Genomic DNA, 13,885 nt, shown 5'->3' on the forward strand with positions numbered 1-13,885 from the left:
TGATTCGAATTATTGAACAAATGATGTATAAAAACAAAGTACAGAAGGATGTGATTGAATCGGTGTATAGGTCATTTTAATAGATAATTATTCTTGGAAGTTTAATGGCCTTCTGATTACTGATTTAAAACATGACCAAACATTTTACTTTTAATCTGCTTTTTAATTGAGCCTTTATCTTTTAAGGTAAAAGAACTGTTTGCCCACCTTTCTGGAGAGGTTTTCAATGTTCCACTTCCTAACTCTGAAGAAAGAAAGAGTTTTTTTGAAGACCTAATACTGAAACAGGCTGCAAAGCCCCCTTCATCCAAAAGGAAAGCTAGTAAGTTGAAGCTGATCTTGGGATTTTCACTAACTGATATTTTAAACAGTTGCTTTAATGGAATTTTAAGGATTTTGAACTTTCAAGGTAAACGGGTCTAGTGAATTGGAGGTTGGTATGTACCCCAAGGAAATGGGTAAGGTGTGTGTCATAAAGACTACTTGGCCATGTAATGAGTAGCCTTCACCCAATTATCTTCAGCCATTTCCTGCAGTTGCCGCAATCAGTGCCCTGCCATCCACCGTCATTTCAAACACACTTCAATTTAGTGAGCTTACTGCCCAGCTATTTTCTCCGCCTCAACCCCACCACTCTTTTCTTCCACATACAATTGGCCGTTACCTTTATCACAGCACCATTTCTGATAGCCCTTCCATTCCAACCACCAAGGTCATCTTTCATCACATACTTTTATTTCTTGACACCTGCTTCACCCTTCCAATTCTCTTCTGCATCTTTGAGAATAAACTTCACACAGATTTACTGCAGTAATTCATCAATTGCATACTGACCACGTTTAGTTCTGTTCCAGCACCATCTTTCGTCCTTTCCTGATATAACTCTTGTCCACATGACTAAGTTAAAGAGCTGAAGGTTTGGTAACTATGGTGCACATCTGGTTCAGCTAACCATTGCTGGACCACAAGACCAGTTGAGCCTTGCTCTCACTTGGCTAAGCTCATCTCCCTGGAATGCAACATCATAGGTTATTGCCGTGAGGTTCAGGAATGTTAACTCTTTCCACAGACTTAGTTGTTCTACTTCATATTGCAGAATCTGCAGTATTATACTTTTACAGAAAGAGTGAGGACTATGGCCTTAAGTCTGCACAGTTGATCCTGTGACTTATTTGCTTTCCCACTTTGACATATTCCCTAAACATTCACAGATTTACTGATCACTATCTTGAATATTTTCAATAACTGAACATCCACATGTCTCTGAGGTAGAGAATTCAGAATATTTCCAACCTTCATGTGTAAAGAGATTGTTCATCTCAGACCTGAATGCTTGACTTGTTATCCACTGCTACCCCCCCCCCCCCCCCCCCCCCCCCCCGATCAAGACTGTTCCATCATTCCAATTAGATGAAATGTCCAATTGGCATCTAGCCTTTCAATCCATTTTGGAATCATTTTTGTTTTAACTGGAGGATCTTGGAAACACTGGTATAAAACCAATTTGCTTAAATTATCCTACCTATCATTGCTTTCTTGAGAGAGTCTACTAATTCATGTATTATTTGAAAACTACTGCCCCATTCCCAATCTTGTTTCAGTGTAAAATCTGTTTTTTTGGAAAAATAACATTTTCAAATGTTTTGCAGTTGCTCTACTGTCCTCCAGCAGTGACGTTGGTGTGAATGTTAATCAAATTTTAAATCACCTTAGTCCTTCAGGCTTTGGAAGTCCTTCCAATTGCACCACCACCAGAACCCCAGCGTCTCTCTGAGATGGAGCTGAAGCAGATAGAAGAGGAGGAGGAAGGCACTTTACGGGAGCTCAGGCTCTTCCTTCGAGAAGTCACGCACAGACTGTCAAACGACAAACGTTTTAGAGCATTCACCAAGCCCGTCGATGTAGAGGAGGTATTTGTTGTTGACCTTGGTGTAGCATGTCATCCCATGTGCATGTTCAAATTTTATAGTGGAGAAAATGTCATTGGATCTTGTGGACACATGACAAGCTGAACTATTATAGTTTAATTTAAGTAAAGCAGACATATTCATCAAGTGCCTTTCACATTCCCAGAGCTCAGAAACATTAAAAAACATTGGGGGGGGGAAATGGGCTAGGGACCAGGGCTGGTATTGATGTTCGAAGCCAGAAAATTTTGGATTTTGGGCGTGAATAAGAAAAGAAGGCATGGAGAAGATAGAGAGGGTGGTTTTAAATGCAGAAGGGAAGAGAAATTTGGACGATGACAAGACGCTCCTGAAGGAACTTGGAGATTAGAGAGAGTAGAGGGAGAATGAAAAATGCTGCTGAGGAATGTGAGTTTGCAGATGGCAACCACAGACACAGGATAGATAAAGGTGATTATCCCACTGCAAAGTCCAATGGGGTGCTGCACTATCAAATGAGAAACTGAACCAATGCTCCCTTTGCCCCTGATGTGACAGATCCCTTGTGGAGGAACATAGTCTTAAGAATAAACTGCTGACATTGGCCAACTTCAATGAGCCAGTTTTTGGAAGCAGTCAATTACTGATATGAATTTACTTTCCTGGGTAATAAAGGAGATGAAGATGTATTATTATTGTTTATTAAGGGTGGTATAATCCTGGTCATTGGCTTATTTGATAAGATCACCCTTGCTGGGAAAAAGTTTGATATTTTGCCTGTAAATGTTTCTTTGCGTTTTATAGAACTCGTAAAATTAACTTTTTCTATTAGGTTTCAGACTACTGCACTGTTATAAAACAGCCAATGGATCTCTCGACCATAATGTCAAACATTGATCTGCATAAATACATGACTGTAAAAGACTATCTGCATGACGTAGAGTTGATCTGCAATAATGCACTGGAGTATAATCCGGATAGAGATCCTGCTGGTAAGGAACAAATGAGAAAATCTGTTTTATTGAATACTACCAAAGGGTTTGAGGAAGGGTCTGGACCCAAAATGACACCTATCCATGAGCTACAAAGATGCTGCTTGATCTGGGAACATTAGCTGCTATGATTTTGTGCTGGCAAGAACATTGATTGTTCTCTTAGCGATTGGTTCAATTCTATATCATTAGAGGTGACATAAAAAATGGAAGCAGGAGTTGGCCAGTCAGCCCTTCAAGCATGCTGTGACATTCAATAAGACCATGGTTAACCCAATTTTAGCCTCAATGTCACTTTCCAGCACTCCATCCATCCCTATGCCACTGGACTCCCTTGAAGGCTAATTAAATCTTTGATTGATTTGAATATGTTCAATATTCTGCCCCCCATCTCCCCATGCCTCTAAAGAAAATCTATGCCGTGACCAATTAGAGTGGATTAGATTTGCCACCTTAAGCCAGTTTATCAGTCTGTCTGGGGAGCACATGCATACAATAACACTGCATGTCTTCATTTTGACCCCCCCCCGCATTTTGAATCAAATCTCTCTTGGAAGTCTTAGTTAACTTTGACTTCCTTGCATGTATTATGTAAAATATGGAGAGCATCAGGCTTGGAGATTTCGGGGATGATACAAGTATTTGAACTGGTTATTTTCAATTAATTGTTGGACTTCTGTGTTGTAAATTAAGTGTAGAGCTCTTTAAGTAGTGCATTATTACATTGTAGATGAATTTATTCAATTTAATCCAACGGTCATTTTAACAATGAGGCCTTTATGGGACTCTAATGATTTTTCCCTTGTAGCAAAAGTGGAATGTAAATGTAGCTAACTAATGCTTCTAGACAATGAGTAATGTAATACTGTCTTTTAAGATCGTATGATCAGACACCGAGCCTGTTCTTTGAAAGACACTGCCTATGCAATTATGAAATCCGAACTTGATGAAGAATTTGAAAAACTCTGTGAAGAAACTCAAGAATCCCGAAGAAACAGAGGTACAATACTTTTCTTTAACCAGTTTAAAATTGAAATCCAACATAGTCTGCAGTAAAATCTTCTCTGATTATCTGTAGTGGAAACGGATATGTTTGAAACTTCCAGATACTTGCCAACATTAACTGAATGTTTTGATGTGCTAAATCCTCCATTAGAGGGGAAAATGTGAATTATGAATTTATGTTGTGCAATTCTTTAAACGTGATTTATTGTTGTAGGTTGTTACTCTTCCAAATATGCACCCACATTTTATCACGTGCTACCAAAGAATTTTACCACAGAGAATAAAAAGCTAGATCCAGAGTATTCCTCTCAAAGAATTGAGTTATCCTCACCGGTATCTTCAAGTACACCTTCAACTTCATGTGAGTGTTGCCTGAAATTTTATAAATTTCTTTTTAAATGCTTTTCTATCAATGGACACTAGAAATATTCTCATTTTTGCACTAAAATTGTATGAATTTAAACTGGTAGATGTGATTAAGTGCTCCCTTGATTTTAATTTCTCATCCTTGTTTTCAAATACTCTCTTGGTCTCAATTTATCAATAATTTCTTCCAATATTAAAACACTTTGATACAACCCTTATGGTAACTTGATCATTTTAAAATAACAATCCATCTATAAATAACTACATAATGTCTATTGATTATTAGTAGAGTTGTATTGCTTATTATTCTGGTATGCAGTAACAAAATACTTTATTTATGTAGCTCATTCAAAAAGGAGATATCGAAGTAGGTGGTATCGTGGCATATATAAATATAAACGCAAGAGGTCTACACAAAACAGTATTTCTGAGGACGCTGACGGTGAAGATGTAATTGAGGGTACAGAAAATCACCATGATTCAAGACTAGATGAGACGCACTACAACAAAGATGTCTTCCTGGAAACTCAAAAGCAACGTCTCCATAATGGGTATAGCCATGTAAAATTAACTGAGGAGATCACTGATGAGCAGCCTGACACACTTATATCTGCCGGTGAAAGTTTATGCAAGAAGAAAAAGCTTTGTACCAATGAAACAAAATGGGAAGAAAATGAACTGGGTAATGGGGATTGTCATAAAAAACAGCAACTTGTAACAAGTGAGCACAGGGAAAAGAAGGGAGACAAACCATATCATTCCCCAGGTTTGTGTATATTTATATTTGGAAGTACTACAATTGAGTAATTATTTTGGCTATCTTTTTTGGGATGAGCTATGCATTCCTCAGTGGTTTGGGAGAGAGAAGGCTCATGAAATTTGAATGTGCTTTTGCTTATTGCTAACACGAATTAATTTGTGTTTTGAGAAATCAAAAGGCTTGTTAAAACAATAATATGTAAGCACTTTTAATCTTGTAAATAATAAAATTGCATGAATCATGTGTAAATAATTTGTATTTGTGAACATGGTACTAGTAAAAATAAAAAATACGGCAATGTTCAAAGAACAGTGCGCAGGAGATTTCTGGTGGCCCATGCCATTTCTACCCCACAGTTTGTTAGCTTAGCACATTGCTATTGGGTTTGTGTGAAAATTCACTGCAGCATTTGCCTTGGTAACAACTGAAGAATTTAAGTAATTAGCTGCTCAGTGCTGTATTCATAAGCATCAGAAAGAGTAATTGGGTTATTTATAATGACCTGAGTTTTATTTCATTGCACTTGCATTGATCATAAAGAAGTCCAAGTTCTGCATTAGTCCTTTTTCAATTCCACCTAAAATAGATGTCGAGCATTCACTGCTTGTTAGGCTCGTGCTGAGAATAAGTATCGGCATTATTTTTATTAACAGGATGTGGGCACCCATGGTAAGGCCATCAATTGTTGCCTATTCTAATTGCCCTTGAAAGTGGTGGTAAGCTGCCTGCTGTCATGCCCTGCCAGGCTATTTCAAAAGATAGTTAATTTTGAAATTAGACTTTCCTGTACCATACAAATAGTGCTTGCCCTTATTTGCATGTTATCCATTCTTCTCTCGGCTAGGAAGGAATGCTGGACATAGCTTCTGACATCATCTTGTGCTGCTTTGTTGTATGAATGCATGGAACTAGACCTAGGACTAATGTTTTATGTTGTCCTTCTAAATATTTCTTCTGTCATGTAATTGCTGATTTCTGCTAATTGCATGTTCCTAACAATGTGAAATGGGTTGAAATAGTTATTGTGTTTTGTGTCTTTGCCACATTTTTGGCAACATATGCAACTTTGAATGAGGGGGTTGGTAAATGATGTGATAAATGCTTTTTAGAAGTTAAATTAATAATGGCCATCAAGATGATGGGAGAAAGTTGAATACCACTCTAAAGTTGCTCTTTGTATTTCATCTCCCAGATGATTGCTCTATTTCACATATGACCCGAAGCAAGCGAGTCCAGGTCGAACAACAGCAACACATTAATGTTGAGAAGGCAATGATGGTCCTTTCTGATCATACTACTCCCGTAATAGTAGATCATGTAAGGCTAATGGTAGGTTACGGGGAACAAACCATCGCTATCAGCATTTGAAATTAGCTTTTTTAATGATTTGTTTATTGTTTTGTTAACTACATTAACCTTGAGTTTTCATTATCTATATATTCCCTCAAAAAGTAAAAGCCTGAAACTCGCAGGAACATTTATTTACTGTTTATGATGTAAAAAATGTAAATTTTCTGTATTTTTTTTTTAGTTGAAGTTCAACAATAGAATTTATTTTACCAGATATTTTCCAGTACGCAAATTTAAATAAAACCTGGAGAAATGTCAAGTAATCCACATAACAGTCACATGACTTTAGTGTTTTCTAAGGCATTTGCATGGAGGATGACCTCTATTGATTGTAATGGCAATTGTTCATTATCTTTTATTTTTACCCTACGATTTATTATTCTACAACTTTAACTAGTTGTGTGGAAACTGCATGTTTAACTCAAGATATCTGTAGAATCCATTCAAGTATGATCTTTTTGATTGCTAAATCATCATTGAAAATTAAATGTGTTCTTTAATCTGGTTCACCTGCAGAATCTCTGGAAATGGATTACTCTGAAAAGTGAAGGATTCACTGTAACTCATCTTGAAAAGTTGTATGCAGTACTCAGTCAATGCATCTATTGCCATCGTAAAGAGTTTGATAAGACAATGTTAATAAATGTAAGTTGCTGGGTCCTATAAATTCAAAACAGATATGCACTCACCGTTTGCATCTAGACAATTAGTATTTAATAGCTTTACTGTGCTACAATTTGGGTGCATGGTAGGATGAATTCATCTCCTTTTGACAGATTACACACTCAAATCAGTAAATGTTTTGTATTGCTGGTGGGTGACTAAAATGTTTTTAGAAATAAACTTGGATTGGAAAGAGTATCTCTGGGAAAGATTGGAAATACTCGGGTCGGCAGCATTCACAAAGCAAGCAAAGTTAATTTTTGTTGGAATAAGAAATATAAATAAAATGTTTTAAGCAAATGCAGAAGTATGGAAAGAGGGGAGGAAAGGCGGAAGGATAGTTTCTTCTGTAAATAGTATTAAAAAATATCTTGACAATTACTTTTGCAAATCATTTCCCTTTTTCTTGTATCCATGGCCATCTCATAGCCCGTCACAAAGCTAAAGCTCCCTCATTTCATTAGCTAGATTTGAGATGTATATGGGTCTGAAATTCACTGTAGTCATAGTCTTGGAGTACTAGAGTACCGAAACACATCTGGCCCAACTTGTCCATGTCAAACAAGTTGCCCCATCTAAGCGAGTCCCATTTACCTGCATTTGGCCCATATCCCTCTAAATCATCCCTAAGCATGTACATGTCCAAATGGCTTTTAAATGCTGTTTTGCTCTCTATATAACCGGTTTAGATCTCTGGTGTTTGGTGCAAAATTAAATTGCCTAAAACTTTTCTGGGTTTAGAGGAGAATTTGGCTGTCATTTTCACTGCAGAACCTAGACAGTAGGTGAAAGAAAGATATGATTGAAGTATGTTGGCAGGAACTGCAGATGCTGGTTTACACTGAAGATAGACACAAAATACTGGAGTAAGTCAAAACATCACCCATTCCTTCTACCCAGAGATGCTGCCCATCCCTCTAAAGTTACTCCAGCATTTTGTTTATCCAATATATGAATGAAAGTTGGCTGAGAATAGACTTGCATTGAAGGCACGTGAAATAATTGACTGACTAATGTTCCTATGTGTGGAACTACACCTTCAGATATTTAACTTTATGCTCGTGTGAAAATGTTGATTCTGAACATTTTGTTCTTGGTTAATATTTTGAAGTTACAACAGTTACATTTTGGAATGAATGGAAGTGAATATCATCGCCTTATTGTTTTATTTTTCTTCTGTCCTGTAGGAAATGGAAAATGAAGTGAGGAAGATAAGTCAGTCTTGATCACTCTGAATATGAATGTACTTTGAATAGAGTTTCTAGTCCCTGTTTTGGACAGGTTCCAGTTTTTTTAATATAATGTTAATGGTTATAACAATTTAAAGCTATTCACATTTATTTACCAAAGCAAGTTATATCTTGAATGTAAATATATTCCAGCAAAAATGAAGTGTTATGTTGAACTGAAGCTTTTGCTATGTTTATAATTGCTATATTTTGTAATTTGAGTAAAATAAATTTTGATTAAAGAATGTGGTTCCTCCTATTAACGCTGCAATATTAAAGCTGTAGATGCCTAAAGCACAGTTAGGCCCTTTGATTCACCATTTCCTTGCTGACCGTTAAGTATCTATTACTTATCACATTTTCAGTACTTGGTGAACGGCCTACTATGCTGTGGCAATTCTGGTCCTGGTCCAGAATCTTTCTGAAATGTGCCAGGATTTCAACCATCCTCTGGGTGAAAAAAATCTTCCTCAGTTTCCCTTTTAACACAGCTCACCTTAAACCCATGACTTCTGGATGTCCTGGAGACGTGTCTCTCACTATCCTATCCATCCATGCTAATTTTGTACGAGTCCTTGTTATTGAAACGTAGAAAATAGGTGCAGGAGTAGGCCATTCGGCCCATCGAGCCTGCACCGCCATTCAATATGATAATGGCTGATCATCCAACTCGGTATCCTGTACCTGCCTTCTCTCCATACCCCCTGATCCCGTTAGCCACAAGGGCCACATCTAACTCCCTCTTAAATATAGCCAATGAACTGGCCTCAACTACCTTCTGTGGCAGATAATTCCAGAGATTCACCACTCTGTGTGAAAAATGTTTTCCTCTGCAGTAGTCTGCATTGGAGATGGAAATAATGACATGGGTAGGAAACTTTCACCCATAAGTATTTGTAAATATGGGGCGGTTGGGGACCAGAAGAACATTAACTGCACCTAGAAGACTTTATTTAAAAAAAGGGATAAGTAGAAAGTATTTAAATCGTACTCTACCTACCAATATTAGAATATTTGTGAACTTACCTCTGCTTGTTTAGCTTGATTTAGGGAAGAAATTGGAGTCAACGCAAGAGAAATCAGACTAATAGGAAGCATTATCGCAGAGGATGTGAGTGCAGGTGCTTAAGTCAGAGGGCAGTAGAGGGATGTCAAGTTATTGGATGAGCATGAGAAATTTGACTGACTAGGAAAGTATGTTTGGAACCGATGCATATTTGCAGCAACACAAGTATACAGCAACGTACAGTGGAAAACAACCCCCCTCCTCCCCTCACCCAATACCTATTGGGTTTCTTCAGCCTCCACTCCAAGGAAAGGGACTGATCCAGTCTCGTAACTGATAGCTACCATTCCAGGCAACTTCCTTATGCATCTCCTCAGCATTCTCTCCAGGGCAATCACATCCTTTCGAGAGATGATCAGAACTGCTCACAAATTCCAGATGCCTCATTTATTCTGTTATTTTACACGTTGCTCCATGTGCTTACATGTATATTTACTAGTTACAATGTTAACTTGCTTACAGGAGATCACTTGACTCGTATGTTTATTGCCTCTGTCCATTACACTGGTACTCAAAGTTCATGCCTAGATTCCTTTGTTTTAAATTATGGCACCAACCATCTAGGATTTCTCATCTCTAGTGAAGATTATATGCCATCGTTTTTTTCTGGTTTAACTTAATTTTAAAAAAAGTCATTTGGAATCTCATCCAGTTTACATAATTATGGTCATTTGGTTTAGGATTTCCAGGTAATTCGTCTTTTGAAAGTGATATTCACATTGGGAAAATAATTTTGGCACATAATTTGTGCATTTACTGGTCAATAACAAAGATACCTTGTAAATGAATGCAGATCATACCAACAACACAAAATAAAACGAGATGGGGGGGGGGGGGGGGAAACCAAAAACAAATGAACAAAATTTTGAACAGCAAGAGCGTTGTACAGGTAAGTAGATTATAACAGGTTATTTTATTGGTCACATACACCTAGGTGTAGTGAAATGCTTCTTGCCAATGCAGCACGTAAAGAAAGAATACAGACATAACAGTCATAAAGAAATGTAAACATAAAAACATCCCCCCACAATGGTTCCCATTATGAGGGAAGGCACAATGTCCAGTCCCCATCCCATGTCCACCCATAGTCGGGCCTATTGAGGCCTCCACAGTTGCTTTTACGGAGGCCCGATGTTCCAGGCCGTTCTCGCCGGGTGATGGTGCTCCGTCGTCGGGAGAATCCTCTCAGCGGCATGGGAACCCTGGAACGGTCGCTTCCCTTACCAGAGACCGCGGCTTCCGAAGCCAACAAGGCCGCGCCGGATGGAGCTCCACCACTGGCGATCTCGGCGAGAGATCCCAGGCTCCGGATGTAAAGTTCAGCGCCGCGGCTGCTCCATAGTCCCGCAGCTCCGCGATGTTTCATCGGCGGTCTTCAGCTCACCGGAGCTCCAGTGCGGCGACCCGGGCAAGGCATCGCCCGCCCCGTGATAGCGCTCCAGCGCTGTGCAGCCGCCACCGAAGCTGAGGTACTGGGCGGTCCCCTCAGGAAACGCCGCTCCAGGCCCGTTGGTAGGCCGCGAGTATGGGTAGAAAGTGCAGCCCGGAGAAAAGCTGCCTCTCCGACCAGGTAGGGACCCTGAAAAGTAGTTTCCCCCTTCCTCCCCACCCCCCACATAAAAAAGACGAGTTCCAAAAACAAAACACTAAAACTCACTAAAAATAAAAATAAAATGAAAAACGAACAGCTGCAGGCTGGGCAGCCATACCACACAGGACGGCGCCCCCTAACAACATCAACAAACACTTTGAGCCAAACTATTTATTCAAAAACAATAAATGAACCTTTCGGAATTGTACATAAATAATGTTTCAGTCTCTTTTAAGTCCACGTGAGGAGGCAAGAGCTTGGTCCTTTAGTTTGTTTTACTTCCTCTGTAGTATGCATGACCTGTGGAGTTATATAACAATACTGAATATTTCTGTAGAAATAAGTATCCAATAGCTTTGTTAGATTTAGGCTGTGGGCCGAGGAGCTTTATTCCAGTGTTTTGTGACCCAAGTCACAGAACTACATGAAATTTTCACATATTGTGTAAAAAATATATATAAATCACCCCTGAAGCTCATCAAGAACAAGACTTGCACATTTTTTATTAAATTAGAGAAAAAACTGAAACATTTCGGGTATTTTTAGTCCAATCAAAGCACGTTTAACATTGAGTTGTCTGCCAGTTGGCCAATCACGCGCTTTGTTTCAGGCTAGCACACATAGCTGAGAGGGCTTCACTGATGCCTGTTTTACTGGAGATTCCGATGAAGGTTCTTTGTTGTGGAAACTTGCAGCAGGGTAATTGAATTTAGTGAGAAAAGCAGTAAGAAGTCTGAAAAATGTGCAGCTAAGTGGATAGAAGTGGAAGAAAGTCTTGAAAGCAAAGTCCCTGCTGAGATGCTTTGTGAATCAACTCAAACTAGGTAAGGTAAGATCTAAAGTCTGAATTTATGAAAATTAATCTGTATGGACTTTAATTAATTTAATTGCACCCTTTATAATTTGAAAAAATGAGATTTGCTGTACATTCATTCACTCACACTCACTCACTCATTCGTTCACTCATTCATTCATTCATGAAGTTGAGGGCCTAAACTATATAAATAACAAGGTAAATTAAAAATTTTCACTAATGCCAGCTTGTTGTGCATAGTGAAACATATTTAACATAGTGAAGCTGCGGTCTCAATTAAAAAGCGGCCGATTCGCGAACGTGGAGCCGCGGATCTTCTCCGCGGGCGGGGGGGGGGGGGGGGGTGTACATAGTGCTGTCCGTAGCGGCCATTTCCAGGAAAAAGGAGGAATATATCTGGAATATATATATATGTGTGTGTGTGTATATGTATAATAATATATATACCTATATATATTCCTCCGTATTAATAATATAATAATATATTATATTATTATACCTATACTACTATCTGGAATATATATAGGTATAATAGAATTTTTTTACCTATATTACTATCTGGAATATATATAGGTATAATAATATATATATTAGATTATTATACCTATATTACTATCTGGAATATATATAGTTATAATATATTATACCTATATTACTATCTGGAATATATAGGTATAATGAGATATAGTTTAAATGGACTGCAACACGGAAATAGGCTGCCCATCGTGTAATAGGGCATTGACCACTAGATGGCGCTTACTTTCCCGATCTCATTTTCTAATTAGTTTAATTAATTAATGTGCAACTTTCGGCAATGACGAGTTATGACTTCCTTCTCAATTATATTTCATCTAAATCTGTGGAAAATGTCATGTAGTTTGGTGACTTGGGTCACGAAAACTGATTTCTAGACACATTTTTGATGCTCGGCCCACAGCCTAATTGTGGTAAACAATCGGATGGTTTGAGTGTGACAGTGATATTCATTTTTTTAAATTGAAAATAAATCAATTGCATGATTACTATTCTGCTTTGTTTCAAAGGCATATTTGATTTCCTTTTGATTTTTTTTTTAACTGAGGAAAACAACTTTAAAAAAATGTTTTAATTGAAATTTGCACTGCTCTGTGAAAAATATTTTGACACTTGCAGATTATTGGGTAATGGAATCTCCAATTAGATCAGTTTCATTACAGGATTTGGATTGATGGGATATATTTAAGATGTTAAATAATATGTGGAATCAAAGCAGGTTTGTACACGCTGTAATTTCTGGTTGCACAATCATAATGGTTATGCAATAGCAGTGTAGACAATATTTAATAATGTATGTGTTGTGTAAGCAATCTTTGGTTTAAGCAAGCGATTTTGGTGATCAATGACTAGTAGGTAGAATCAAGTCATTTGCTGTTATCAAAATGACTGACACTGGAAAACCCATTGGTACTTATTGTTCAACCTATGTGTAGCTTCATTCTGACGAGGGAGAACCAGGACACAGGTCTGCATAGAATGTGGACCTGGTGGACCGAGCGCAACTGTAAAATAGCCTCGTGCATCAGTACCAAGATGGGTGTGATCTTGGCCACTATTTAATGACTAAACTTCTAAATTACTTGAGTGTTCTTTATGATTTGGAAAACAGTCAATGGATCCTTGTCAGACGGGAGGCGTGTACTTAGTTGAGTGGTCACTATTGATAATGCATTGCAGTTGGGGAGAATTGGCGTGGGATCTTTTCCTAAAGTGTCTGAGGCCGGGTCTCAATTTAACGTAGATTAACTCAAAGTTGCAGCAACTCAGCGGGATGGGCACCAACCCTGTGGGCAGAAGGAATGGGCGACGTTTCGGGTCGGGACCCTTCTTCACTTAATTTAGCGTCAACGCTTGTTCTTTCCTCCAGCTGCTGGTATGTGCGTTTGTTTGTTTTTTGGGGAGGCGGGTATATTTCTGAGTTCGCTGCTGCTACAAAGAGGAGCCGAATCCGAGCTCCCCCGGTCAGTGCTAACCGGAGCGGTCGTCGTTGGTCGTCACGGCCACTGCTCCCGCGATCACTCACTCACTCACTCACTCGCCTTCAGTGCCAGCAGCTGTCGCGAAATAAAAGGCCGCGCTTGCTTTACGGCAGGATAGGGCAGACCAACGATACTGGAGGAGCAGGCA

The 13,885-nt window shown here is 38.7% G+C and overlaps 1 protein-coding gene across 2 annotated transcripts in view; it reads left to right on the forward strand.

The window, feature by feature from the left end:
- The window catches only part of atad2 (ATPase family AAA domain containing 2), a 54,937-nt gene extending 46,441 nt beyond the window's left edge, over nucleotides 1-8,496 (forward strand). For both annotated transcript variants that reach the window (XM_033019083.1, XM_033019082.1), the window contains exons 20-28: nucleotides 187-322; nucleotides 1,714-1,910; nucleotides 2,719-2,878; nucleotides 3,756-3,878; nucleotides 4,098-4,244; nucleotides 4,593-5,015; nucleotides 6,202-6,338; nucleotides 6,876-7,004; nucleotides 8,210-8,496. In XM_033019083.1, the coding sequence (XP_032874974.1) occupies nucleotides 187-322; nucleotides 1,714-1,910; nucleotides 2,719-2,878; nucleotides 3,756-3,878; nucleotides 4,098-4,244; nucleotides 4,593-5,015; nucleotides 6,202-6,338; nucleotides 6,876-7,004; nucleotides 8,210-8,248 (1,491 nt within the window). In that variant the 3' untranslated portion in view covers nucleotides 8,249-8,496. The remainder of the gene's footprint in view (nucleotides 1-186; nucleotides 323-1,713; nucleotides 1,911-2,718; nucleotides 2,879-3,755; nucleotides 3,879-4,097; nucleotides 4,245-4,592; nucleotides 5,016-6,201; nucleotides 6,339-6,875; nucleotides 7,005-8,209) is intronic.
- The last annotated feature ends 5,389 nt before the right edge of the window (nucleotides 8,497-13,885 follow it).

This window comes from Amblyraja radiata, chromosome 4 (assembly GCF_010909765.2).
Source record: "Amblyraja radiata isolate CabotCenter1 chromosome 4, sAmbRad1.1.pri, whole genome shotgun sequence".
Lineage (NCBI taxonomy): Eukaryota > Metazoa > Chordata > Chondrichthyes > Rajiformes > Rajidae > Amblyraja > Amblyraja radiata.